The sequence below is a fragment of the Heterodontus francisci genome, chromosome 32, assembly GCF_036365525.1.
Source record: "Heterodontus francisci isolate sHetFra1 chromosome 32, sHetFra1.hap1, whole genome shotgun sequence".
In the NCBI taxonomy this organism is placed as follows: domain Eukaryota; kingdom Metazoa; phylum Chordata; class Chondrichthyes; order Heterodontiformes; family Heterodontidae; genus Heterodontus; species Heterodontus francisci.
The window spans coordinates 53848760-53862178 of record NC_090402.1 but is presented as its reverse complement, the minus strand read 5'-3'; the positions used below and the strand labels follow the sequence as shown (position 1 = coordinate 53862178).

At 55.2% G+C, this 13419-nt stretch overlaps 1 protein-coding gene across 2 annotated transcripts in view; it reads left to right on the top strand.

Moving 5' to 3' along the window:
• The first annotated feature begins 2022 nt into the window (after positions 1–2022).
• The window catches only part of zgc:101858 (uncharacterized protein LOC449555 homolog), a 30824-nt gene continuing 19427 nt past the window's right edge, over positions 2023–13419 (top strand). For both annotated transcript variants that reach the window (XM_068011977.1, XM_068011978.1), the window contains exons 1-2: positions 2023–2205; positions 12688–12781. In XM_068011977.1, the coding sequence (XP_067868078.1) occupies positions 2144–2205; positions 12688–12781 (156 nt within the window). In that variant the 5' untranslated portion in view covers positions 2023–2143. The remainder of the gene's footprint in view (positions 2206–12687; positions 12782–13419) is intronic.

The following is a 13419-nucleotide window of genomic DNA, read 5'->3' as shown; positions in this document are numbered from 1 at the left end:
CATTAGGTTTACCCAGTCCATATGCAAACTGAAGTCATTCATGATTACTGTATTACCTATGCTACATGCTTCTCTAATCTCTTGATTAATGTCATGCCCCACACTACCGCTATTGTTTTCTGGCCTATAAATAACTCCTACCAATGTTTGCTGCCCGTTGCTGTTTCTTAGCTCCATCCAAACAGATTCCACGTTTTGTTCTTCCGATCGGAGATCCTCCCTCACTAAAGTACTGATCCCATCCCTTATTATCAACACAACACCACCTCCTTTTCCTTTTTGCCTCTCCTTCCTAAATAACGAATATCCTTAAATATTCAGTTCCCAGTCTTGGTCACCATGTGGCCATGTTTCCGTTATGACAATTAGATCATACCCATTTACCTCTATTTGGCCGTTAAATCATCTACCTTGTTGTGAATGCTGCGTGCATTCAGGTAGAATGCCCTTAACCTTGACTTCTTGACATTCTGTATTCTAAGCCTAGTTGATGCTCACCTTTGTTTCGCCTGCCTTCTAATGTCACTTGCTACTTTTCTACCTCCTGTTACCAGCTTTACTTCCTTCCAATTTGATCTACCACTCAGTTCCCATCCCTCTGACAAGCTAGTTTAAACCCTCCCCGACAGCACTAGCAAATCTCCCTGCGAGGATGTTAGATACGGTCCTGTTAAGGTGTAGCCCGTCCATCTTGTACATGTCCCACCTGCCCCAGAACCGGTCCCAATGCTTCAGAAAGCTGCTGCCGCCCCTCCTACATCTGTTCAATCGATCAATCCTCCTATTCCTGTGCGCACTAGCAGACTGCTTCAGCTGCTTCATCAATGACCTTCCTTCAATCATAAGGTCAGAAGTGGGGATGTTCTCTGATGATTGCACAATATTCAGCAGCAATCGCAACTCCTCAGATACTGAAGCAGTCCGTGTAGAAATGCAGCAAGACCTGGACAATATCCAGGCTTAGGCTGATAAGTGGCAAGGAACATTCATGCCACACAAGCCAGGCAATGACCATCTCCAACAAGAAAGAATCTAACCATCTCCCCTTGACATTCAATGGCATTACAATCGCTGAATTCCCTACTATCAAAATCCTGGGGGTTACCATTGACCAGAAACTGAACTGGAGTAGCCATATAAATACCGTGGCTACAAGAGCAGGTCAGAGGCTAGGAATCCTGCTGCGAGTAACTCACCTCCTGACTCCCCAAAGCCTGTCCACCATCTACAAGACACAAGTCAGGAGTGTGATGGAATACTCTCCACTTGCCTGGATGGGTGCAGCTCCAACAACACTCAAGAAGCTCAACACCATCCAGGACAATGCCGCCTGCTTGATTGGCACCCCATCTACAAACATTCACTCCCTCCACCACCAACGTACAGTGGCAGCAGTGTGTATCATCTACAAGATGCACTGCAGCAATGCACCAAGGCTCTTTCGACAGCACCTTCCAAACCCGCGACCTCTACAAACTAGAAGGACAAGGGCAGCAAATGCATGGGAACACCATCACCTGCAAGTTCCCCTCCAAGTCACACACCATCCTGACTTGGAACTATATCGCCGTTCCTTCACTGTCGCTGGGTCAAAATCCTGGAACTCCCTTCCTAACAGCACTGTGGGTGTACCTACCCCACATGGACTGCAGTGGTTCAAGAAGGCAGCTCACCACCACCTTCTCAAGGGCAATAAGGGATGGGCAATAAATGCTGGCCTGGCCAGTGATGCTCACATCACATGAACAAATAATATTTAAAAATCTGAAGTGTGTGAATAGCCAAGTTGGATCCTGTTCTTGCTCTCTGCAGCACAATGCGACTGGATAGCAATCAGGAGTAGGACAGCCTCGCTGAACTCCCCCACTGTTACTCAGGGCACTGAGTTCAATTTCCCTGAGACACTCTTCTCTACCCCCCTTTCCCCACCTCAGTACCAACTCCTACAAGCAGCTGGCGCGGGGTGGTGGGGTGGTTTGCTCAATTTCTCGAGGTGTACTGAGTGTTTCATTTTGTTCCTTAACAGCCCCTACTGCTCACTGGAGATGTGACTGATAAGGCAACTGTGAAGAAGCTGGTTGAGGAAACAGTGAACCATTATGGCCAGCTAGATGTGTTGGTGAACAATGCGGGGATACAGTACATGGGGACCATCGAAACCACAACCATGGATCAGTTTGAACAAATTATGAATGTTAATGTCAGGTACAGCCTCTCCCTCGAGCTGTTTTCATTTGTTACTGTTTGACTTGTAATGAACAGCTGCGCTTTATATCTGCCTATGCAGGATCTGTCCCTGTTCCTTCCCCAATCTCTGTACAGAAGCATCTAACCCCGTTTTTTTTTTTTTCTTTTTTATATGTCGAGGGGGCCTTTATTCCTCAGGCCCCCTTTATATACACACTTATATTTTTAAAATAACTTTATTAAAACCAGGTAAATAAACAAAAACTCAAATTAAAATGCCATTCTCGGCGTCGACGATGCACTCCAGTCCCTGCGGTGCCCACCGGTCGCGGAAGGCCTCAAGCGTACCGGCGGACACCGCATGCTCCTTTTCCAGGGACACCCGGGCGCGAATGTAACCGCGGAAGAGGGGCAGGCAATCGGGGAGGACGGACCCCCCGACGGCCCGCAACCTGGACCTGTGAATTGCCACCTTGGCCAGGCCCAGGAGCAGACCGACAAGGAGATCCCCCTCCCGGCCCATGCCCCTCCGCACCGGGTGCCCAAAGATCAGGAGCGTGGGACTGAAGTGCAGCCAGAATTTGAGGAGCAGCCCCTTCAGATACTCAAATAGGGGCTGCAACCTCGCACACTCCGTATAAATGTGGAACACGGACTCGTCCAGGCCGCAGAAAGTACAGGTGGCCTGGGAGTCCGTGAACCTACTTAAAAGCCTATTGCACGGGACTGCTCTGTGCAGCACCCTCCACCCCAGGTCCCCGATGTAAAGGGGGAAGACTCCCGCGTAGAGAGACCTCCATCGGGGTTTCCCCTCGCCGCCAGATGGCAACACGGACCGCCAGGGCGTGTCCGGCCGGCTGACGAGGGCGAGGAAGTGGAGAGTGTGCAGGAGCAGCCCGTACAGGAAACCCCTCCGCGCCGATTGGAATGGCACGGAGGGCATTTCCGAGAGGCGGCTCAGGTTGTGCGGGACCGGCTCCCGAGGAGGGTTTCGGGGCCTGGGTCCGATGAGCAGTTCCGGCCGAGCGGGGGTCAGCTCGGCCGGGATCGCTCCGCACTCCCGAGCCCCCTCGCCACCCGCAGTGAGGGACGTCCCGGGGGTTTCGGCTACTCCTCCGCCCGCCGGACCGTCCCCGGAGTCGGCCGCCCGGACAGCTGAGGCGCTCTCCTCCGCCAGCGTGGGAGCGCCCTGACTGGAGGCGACCATGTTCCAGACTCGGAAAAGATCCCGGTAAAAGACAGGCAACTCCCTCAGAGAGGCGCGGCTAACGGACTCCACCGGGAGCTGCGTGTCGTCTTGAAGGCAGTGACACTGGCGGAAAAAATACGTCGCCAGCGCACACCATCTGGGAGGACGCTCGACGTACAGGTATCTCTGCAGGGTCCGAAGGCGGAGAGTCGCAGCCTGGGTGCGGACGCACACCAGCGACTGACCGCCCTCCTCGATCGGGAGACTCAGGACCGCGGCAGAGACCCAGTGTTTCCTCTTGCCCCAGAAGAAATCGACGAGTTTCTTCTGGATCTTGGTGGCAAATACAGGGGGCGTGGCCAAAGTTACCAACCGGTACCACAGCATGGAGGCCACCAGTTGGTTTATGACCAACGCTCGGCCCCTGTAGGAAAGCACTCGGAGCAGTCCTGTCCAGCGCCCCAGCCGAGCGGTGACTTTCGCCTCCAACTCCTGCCAGTTTGCCGGCCAGGCTTCCTCAGCGGGGCTAAGGTGGACTCCCAGATAGAGGAGGTGCGTGGTGCTCCACGCAAAAGGTGTCATCTCCTCCGGCAGGGAGTCCACCCGCCACTGACCAACCAGGAGTCCGGAACATTTCTCCCAATTGATCCTCGTGGAGGACGCAGCAGAAAAGGTCTGCTGGCAGTCGCGCATCCTCCGCAAGTCAACGGGATCTGTGATTGCGAGGAGCACGTTGTCGGCGTAAGCCGAGAGGACGACCCGCATGGCCGGCTCGCGCAGAGCCAATCCCGTCAACCTCCTGCGAAGCAGGCACAGGAAGGGCTCCACGCAGATGGTATACAATTGGCCGGACATGGGGCACCCCTGACGCACTCCTCTCCCAAAGCGAAGGGGCGCCGTCAAGGACCCGTTAACTTTGACTAGACACTCTGCGGCGGCGTATAAAAGTCGAACCCGGGCCACGAAATGCGGCCCGAGTCCGAAAGCGCGCAGAGTCCCGAAAAGGTAATCGTGATCCACCCTGTCGAACGCCTTCTCCTGATCGAGGGAGAGAAAGGCGACCGACTGACCAGTCCTCTGGGAAAGATGGATCAGGTCCCGGACCAGGTGGATGTTGTCCTGGATGGACCGGCCCGGGACCGTGTAGGACTGGTCGGGGTGGATCATGTGGGCCAGCACGGAGCCCAGGCGGGTAGACATAGCCCGGGCAAAGATCTTATAATCCGTGCTGAGGAGGGAGACCGGACGCCAGTTTTTAAGCAGGCGGAGATCGCCCCTCTTCGGCAGCAGGACGATGACCGCCCTGCGCCACGAGAGGGGCATCTCCCCGGTCGCCAGGCTTTCCCCCAGGACCCGCGCGTAATCGTCCCCCAGGACGTCCCAGAACGCCCTGAGGAACTCCACGGTCAACCCATCCAGCCCTGGGGATTTGCCCCTCGAGAGCTGGTGGAGGGCGCCAGTCAGCTCCGCCAACGTGAGCGGAGCCTCCAATCCTTCGGCGCCCTCCGGGCTGACCTGCGGCAGGTCCTCCCACAAAACTCTGCGCGCATCCTCGCTGGACGGATCCGGAGAGAACGCACTGTAATAAGTCCGGACCAGGAGGCCCATTCCCTCCGGATCCGTGATGGAGGATCCGTCGTCGGCCAGCAGCTCGACGAGCTGCTTACGGACCCCCCGCCATTTTTCCAGCGAGTAGAAGAAGGGAGAGGCGCGGTCCAAATCTTCCAGGATCTGGATCCGCGACCTCACGTACGCGCCTCGGGACCCTATGAGCTGCAGGTCCCTCAGCGCGCCCTTCTTCTCTTTGTACGCCTGCCACAGAGCCGGGTCCATGACGGCATGACCGAGGCGGGACTCCAAGTCGAGCACCTCCCTCTCAAGGCGCCCGATCTCGGCTTCCCGCCTCTTGGTCGACCCCTTCGCGTACTCCTGACAGAAGACGCGGATGTGAGTCTTGCCCACATCCCACCATAGCCTCAAGGAGGGGAAGCCCCCCTGCTTCCTTCTCCAGTCGGCCCAGAATCGACAGAATGAGTCCCGAAATCGCACGTCCTCCAACAGCCGGTTGTTAAAGTGCCAGTACGCGGACCCCGCCCGCGTGCGGAGCAGAGTGAACTCCACCCACACCAGGCGGTGGTCCGAGCACGGCACCAGCCGCATGGAGGCCGCCGAAACGCGGGAGACGTACGCCTGCGAAATGTAGAGGCGGTCGATTCGCGACCCCCCTCCTCCAGACCTCCACGTGAAGGCGCTGGAGTCGGGATGGAGATTCCGCCAGACGTCCACCAAGTTAAGGGAGCTGATCAGTCCCCTCAACTTCTCCACCGACGCTTGGCCGCGCTGGGGACCGGAGCGATCCCCCACCTCGAGGGTGCAGTTAAAATCCCCCCCGAGGATGATGCACTCGCCGCTATCGATGGAGCTCAAGAGAGCGGACACTTCTTCAAAGAAGCGCGCTTGCAACGCGCCGGGCCTGGGCGCGTACACGTTCACAAAGTGGAGCGGCACGCTACCCAGGCGAACGGCGAGGTGGAGCAAGCGGCCCGGCACTAGCTCCTTGACCCCCAAGATCTCTGGCTGAAAAGTCGGGGCCAACAAGATAGCCACCCCACTAGAAATAGGGGTGAGGTGACTCATGTAGACCCCACCCTGCCACTCCAGGAGCCAGGTGGCTTCGTCTCCCGGAACGGTGTGGGTTTCCTGCAGAAAGCTCACCGCGTATCTCCCTTCCCTAAGGACTGAGAGATTGTGAAATCTGCGGTGAGCCCCTCTGCTGCCGTTGATGTTGAGGCTGGCTATGGTTATCTTCATGTCAAAGGTACTTAAAACCCGTCACCAACACCTCACTGTGAGGAGGGAGTGGAAGTGCACCTGGCCCTCCACTCCCCCAGCAACCCATTGAGGAACACATTAAAACGGCGCCTCTCAACCAGTTTCACGTCCGCGCGCTTGCCCGCTATCTTAAGGGCGGCACGGACGGACTGGATGATCAGCGCCAGATTCGACCAACGGTCGAGGGCCAGCTGAACTTTATTGCGGCAACCCCTGCAAGCCGCGAGGAAATCCCGGAGTTCCGCCGTGGGGATGAGAGGAGATTCGGTGGGAGGCACGAGGGACTCCACCACCTCACTGGCGATGGAATCAAGATCATCCTCCGTGCCCCGCACCGAATCCCCATCCTCCTCCGGGCCGTCACCGCCAGCGGCCGACACATCTACCACACACTGTGGGGCGGACGTCCCGGCCACGCCAGCTGGTCCCGCCTCCGTCACGATCCCACCCCCAGGATCGATGGCGGAGGAGTCCTCTCTGGGTTCTATTGTGAAACTGGAGCCTGTAGGCACCAGCGGTTCAGGACCCCCCTCCACCTCCGTCCCCAGGGCAATGAGTGGTCCAGGGGAGACAGAAGTTCCCGACTCCGGGAAACCAGCCGGAGCCGAGACTGGAGGCGGAGGGAGGAGGCTATCTCCCGCTCCGCCAGCACCCACAGGCCCAGCAGATGGGGCAGCATTCTCAGTTTTAACTGGGTCGGGTGTCTCCTGGTTGGTGGTGGACTCCGGCTGGGAGGCCCGACCCTCTGGGGCCTCGCCCTCCCCTTCATTCAGGACACCCGACCCAGTAGCAGTGGCAGAATGGGCGGCTTCCCCAGGCTCCCCCACCACAAGCAGGGCCCCACTTACTCCTTCAGGAGGGGCCTCACATACCGGGGCCATCCCCTCCCCTCCATCCTGAGGAATAGGGAGCACCTGCCCGGACTTTGCAGCCTTGGTGGTGGCGGTAGGGGAAACCTGGGGACCCGAAACAGGAGACAGTTCCCCTCCAACAGATGGGCCCTGCGCCTCAGGGCCCCTTGTTACCTCTGTGGAGGGGTGCCTTCTCCTCTTTTTCCCAGTTGTGTGCGGAGGCTCAGAGACCTCCATATCATCAGAGGCCTCCACCTCCACACTCTCTTTTTTATTCACCCTGGGCCTGAGCCCAGCCCTGGGGCAAGTTGACTTCCCGAGATCGGGCCTTGGGCTGAGCTCAGGCTCGGGTAGTGTCACGATATCCAGGGGACGCGCCTCTCGATGTTTATTTCTCCTCCGCGCCTTCCTTCCACTTGGACGGTCACCCCCCTCCCTGCCGGAGGCCGTGAAAACCACAGCCTCCGGTACCGACTGAATGGTATCTGGTGGTGGTGTAGTGGGGGTGGGAGGAGGTGCAGCGTCGCCACCCTGGGCCGCCGAGTTGGAGTTGGCAGCCGGGAGGTTGGGGCAGTTCTTACGAACATGCCCCACCCCCTTACAGACATGGCACCGCACCCCGTCCAAGGTCCAGAAGACGCGATAGGCCGTCCCCTGGAATTCTACATTGAAGTGGCCCTCTGTCACCTCCTCCCGCGCCAGCTGCATGAATAACTGGCGGCGGAAGGAGTACACGTGTCGGAGGCTGTTCTCCCGAAGACCGAGCGGGACTGGGGTGAGCCCCGTCTTTACCTCCCCCAGATGGTGCAGGTGGGGAAGGAGGAGCTCACCAGGGATGAAGGGTGGGACATTGGATAAAATGAGCCTTTGCGCAGTGGCCTCCAGGGGGTCCACTGGCAGAAAGGTCCCACCCACGGTGAGCCCCTTGCTCAGAGCCAGGGACACCGCCCGCTCGGTCTTCAGGAAAAACACTGCCTTCCCGTACATTTTAGAGGCTGCAACAATGGCCGAAGGGCCGACAACCTCGGCCATTGCTTTCACGCATGCCTCTATAGTCATGTTCGGGTGGACGTAGCTCTTGACCCCATGCTTCGTTGTTAATAAAGCAAACGGTGACGGGGCAACAGGTGCAGCTGCAGCAGCCGCAGCAGCATATGAACGGGAAGGCCCCGCCACCGGCAAAGAGGGGCTTGCCATGAGGTCTAAGAGCTACGTCCACCCCCAAGAAACAAAACAAATTTACACAATTTTTAAAAAAAGCAAACTTTAAACAAGGTGGAGTGGGAGTAGAGGAGGATGGCGTAGGATGGTAAAGGAAAAGGGGAGGATAGGTGATTGAGGCGACTGAGTGGAGGAAGGGAGAGAAAGGCTGAAAAGGATGTTTGTTCCAACTGCCAGTTGGAGCACCTTTATCACAATTAGTCCAAACTTGTTTGTTGTCTTCCAGTTGGGGGAGGCTTCTTCGCCCGGGACAGCTGGAGCCGCCCGGTACTCTCCTCTTCTGATTTTAACAAGACAGTCTTCACCCGGGCAACTCCAGCTGTCCCGAGCAGGCAGTTGGGGTGGGGAGGGAGCTCCCTGTGTGCAAACACCAATACAAACACAGGGGCCCCTACTGGATTTGGCTGCCCCACCCCTGAGTCTTCAGGCCTCTTCTCCCTCCCCCAAACAGTTTAAACTTAATAGTCTTTCAGGTGCCCTGACACCCACCTCTCCAGAAAAATTGCAGCCTTCCTTGATGGTTTCCCTCCACTCTGTATTCACCTTTCTCCAGTTGCTGCACTCTCCACTCTGCAATTGCTGCAACAGGTGCAGCTGCTCCCCCTGATTGCTGGCAGGAAGTGCTCCAAATTGACCAGCCAATCCCAGTGCTGTACCTGTCCTGGGAGTGTTTGATGGGACAGTGTGGAGGGAGCTTTACTCTATATCTAATCTGTTTTTTTTTCTTCTTTTTTTTATTTCCTTTTTTTTTTAAAGAAGTGGCCTTTATACCCCAGGCCTTATTTTTGTCGAGGGGGCCTTTATTTCCCAGGCCCCTTTTTTATGTATTTCAAATAAATAACTTTATTAAAAACAGAACTCAAATTAAAATACAATTCTCTGCATCTGTAATGCAATCCAGCCCCTGCGATACCCACCGGTCACGGAAGGCCTCAAGTGAACCCTCGGACACCGCATGCTCCTTCTCCAGGGACACCTGGGCATGAATGTAACCTCGGAGGAGGACCAGGCAATCAGGCCAGATGGACCCCATCCCCGCAGCCTGGACCTGTGAATTGCCACTTTGGCCAGGCCCAGGAGCAGACCGACGAGGACATCCTCCTCCCAGCCCACCCCCTCCACACCGGGTGCCCAAAGATCAGGATCGTGGGGCTGAAGTGCAGCCAAAATTTGAGGAGCAGCCCCTTCAAATACTCAAACAGGGGCAGGAAACTCGCACACTCCACATATATGCGGAACACGGACTTGTCCAGGCTCCAGAAACTACATGCAGCCTGAGAGACCATGAACCCACTTAAAAGTCTATTGCATGGGACTGCCCCAGCATCCTCCATCTCAGATCCCTGATGTAGAGGGGGAAGACTCCCACGTAGAGAGCCCTCCACCGGGGTTTACCATCACCGTCAGATGGCACATGGACTGCCACAGCGTGTCCGGGCGGCAGACAAGGGTGACGGGAAGTGGAGAGTGTGCAGGAGCAGCCTGTATAGGAAACCTCTCTGCGCCATGTGGAATGGCACAGAGGACACTTCTAAGAGGCGGCTCAGGTTGTGTGGGACCAGCTCCCAACGAGGGTTTCGTGGCCTGGGTCCGATGAGCAGTTCCGGTCGAGCGGGTGTCAGCTCAGCCGGGAGTGCTCCACATCTCCGAGCCCCCTCGTCACCCGCAATGAGGGGCGTCCTGGGGGCTTCGGCTACTCCTCCACCCATCAGTCTGTCCCCAGAGCCTGCCGCCCAGACAGCCAAGGCTGTCTCCTCTGCCAGTGGGGGAGCACCCTGACTGGAGGCGACCATGTTCCAGACTCTGAATAGATCCCAGTAAAAGACAGGCAACTCCCTCAAAGAGGTGCGGCTCGCGTTTGCCATCGGGAGCTGCGTGACGTCTTGAAGGCAGTGCCCCTGGCGGAAAAAATACATCGCCAACGCACGCCATCTGGGAGTACGCTCAACATACAGGTATCTCTGCAGAGTCCGAAGGCAGAGATTCTTATTCCGGGACAGGTACGGAGGCTCAGAGACTTCTATCTCAATAGAGGCCTCTGCTTCTACCTTTGCACCCCCCTGCCCAGACTCCTTGGGCCTGTGCTTAGCCGTGGGGTAGGTGGGCTCTCCTGGATCGGCCCTAGGACTAAGTTCAGGCTCAGGTTGTTGCTTTATGTCCAGGGGGTGCACCTTCGGGTGTTTTGATTTGCGCGTGCCTTTCTTCCACCCTGACAGGTCTCCCCTTCCCAACCGGAGGCCATGAAAACCACAGCCTCTGGAACCGCCTGAGTGGTGGTTTATTGGTTGATACAGGTGTCGGAAGAGTAAGGGGAGGTGCAGAGACGTCACCCTGGGCCACCGAGGTGGAGTTGGCGGCCCAGAGGTTGCGGCAGCTCTTACGAACATGCCCCACCCCCTTACAGTCATGGTACTGCTCCCTGTCAGAGGTCCAGAAGACACGGTAGGGCCCACCCCCCCCAGAACTCCACATTAAATTGGCCCTCCGTGACCTCTTCCGCACCAGCTGCATAAACAGCTGGCGCTGGAAGGAGTTTACATGTCGGAGGCTGTTCTCTTGAAGCCCGAGTGGGACTGGGGTGAGCCCTGTTTTTACCTGCCCCAAGTGGGGGAGGAGGAGCTCTCCAGGAATGAAGGGTGGGATATTGGACAGAAAGACCCACTGCACAGTTGGCTACAGGGGTCCACTGGCAGAAAGGTCCCGCCCATGGTGAGCCCCTTGCTCAGGGCCAGGGACACCACCCGCTCGGTCTTCAGGAAAAACACAGCCTTCCCACACATTGTAGAGGCAGCAACAATGGCCGAGGGGCTGACAATCTCGGCCATTGCTTTTACACATGCTTCTATCGTTATAAAAACAAGAAATGCTGGAATCACTCAGCAGGTCTGGTAGCATCTGTGGAAAGAGAAGCAGAGTTAACGTTTCGGGTCAGTGACCCTTCTTCGGAACTGACAAATATTAGAAAAGTCACAGCTTATAAGCAAGTGAGGTGAGGGTGGGGCAAGAGATAACAAAGGAGGTGTAGATTGGACCAGGCCACATAGCTGACCAAAAGGTCACGGAGCAAAGGCAAACAATATGTTAATGGTGTGTTGAAAGACAAAGCATTAGTACAGATTAGGTATTAATGCACTGAATATTGAACAGCAGCAAGTGCAAACCTGAAAATAAAAAACAGTGGGTAAGCAAACTGAACAAACTAAGATGAAATGAAATAAATATGTTCGGGTGGATGTAGCTCTTGACCCCATGCTTAGATGTTATTCGTGCAAAAGGTGCCGGGGCAACAGCAGCAGCTGCCGCAGCAACATATGTGCGAAAGGGCCCTACCACTGGTGAAGAAGGGCTTGGCATAGGGTCGATGAGTCACACCACCCCTAACAAACAAAACAAATTGACAAGGTTTTTTAAAACCTTTAAGCAAAATAGTATGGGAGTAGAAGAGGATAGGGGTAGGAAGGTGAAGGAAAAGGGGAGGATAGGTGGCTAAGTGGAGAAAGGGAGAGAAAGGCTGTGAGGGAAGGCTTCACCTCAACTGGTCATTGGAGCACCTTAATACAGTTAGTCCAAGAACTTCCAGTTGTCTTCCAACAGGGGAGGCTTCTTTGCGCAGAATTGCTAGAGCCGCCCGGTACTCTCCTCTTCCGATGTTTCACAAGACTTTCTTCACCCGGGCAACTCCTGCTGTCCCGAGCAGCCATTTGGGATGGGAAGGGAGCTCCCTGTGTGCAGGATAGAAGTTAGCACAAATACAGGGGCACCCTAGAGGTTTTGACCACCCCATTCCTGAGTCTTCCAGCCTCTTCTCCCTCCCGCATCAGCCCAAACAAAAGAGTGTTTCAGATGCTCCAACACCCACCTCTCCAAAAAGAGTTGCAGCCTTCCTGCCTCCTCATGATGGATTTACTTGTCCAGTTGCAAGACTCTCCACAGTCTTCTCTCTGCACTACTCCAGTTGCTGTTGCACCAGCCTGCAACAGATGCAGCTGATCCCCCTGATTGCAGACAGGAAATGCTCCGAATGCACCAACCAATCAGAGCTGTACTTGGCCTGGGAGTATTTGATGGGACAGTGAATGAAACTAATCCAACATTACAAATATAAACTCTGAAATATGCTACGAACCCTCCCACTGTCTCACACTGATATGGCATAATAACACAATTCTGTTAACCATTTTTACCTGAACTAATGCATCTGATAATTACTAGCTAGCTTGGTGTTACTGTGAGTTAACCACTAGTGGACAGGATTCAATTGCATAGCTGCATCATAATATAAGTTCAACCCTAAAAATCCCTTCTCAACCAAGTGGTCAAAGATCTCACTGTGGAGGTGTGCAAATAGAGTGAGCTTTCGGGCATTTATTAAATATTGACCTTGTGTGTTTGTGCCCTGCCCATCAGGTCAGTCTACCATCTCACTCAGTTGGCTGTGCCTCACCTCATCCAGACCAAGGGCTCTATTATCAATGTGTCCAGCATCACTGGCAAAAGATCGGTAAGTGAGCAGAGGCTGAACTGATTGTTGAGTCTAGTAATTGATGCCTGGGATTGTAAGACTCCCAGTCTTCTGTCGAGACTTCCAAACTGTGCCCAGATTTTCTCTCTCTTCCTTCTCCTCAGCCTTAGTTACAGGTTCTACTTCTCTGCCTCTTTGGTGAAGTTGAAACTCGTCACACTGTTCCCTACTCCACACCTTCCTCAATCTTCCATTCCTGCTATGACCATGACATCCATTCCTTAACGTGCATACACTTTCCAGGGTCTCTGGATTGCAATCATGAACAGGCATTGTGGATTCTCCCTATAGGAAGGATATTGAAGCAATGGAGAGGACACAGTGCAGATTTCGAGGATGCTGCCTGGTATAAGGGAACACAGATACTAACAGAGAGATATAGCACTCTTGCCTCTGAGTCAGAACGTTGTGAATTCCACTCTCACTCCACCTAATTCAGGCTGACACTCCAGTGCAGTAGTGAGGAGTGCTGCACTGTCAGAGGTGCTGCCTTTCAGATGGATCACTAAACTGATGCCATGTCTGTCCACTCAGGTGGACAGAAAATATTCCATGACACTACTGAAAGAAGATCGGAGCATTCTTCCCGGCGTCCTGGCCAACATTTATTGCAGGAA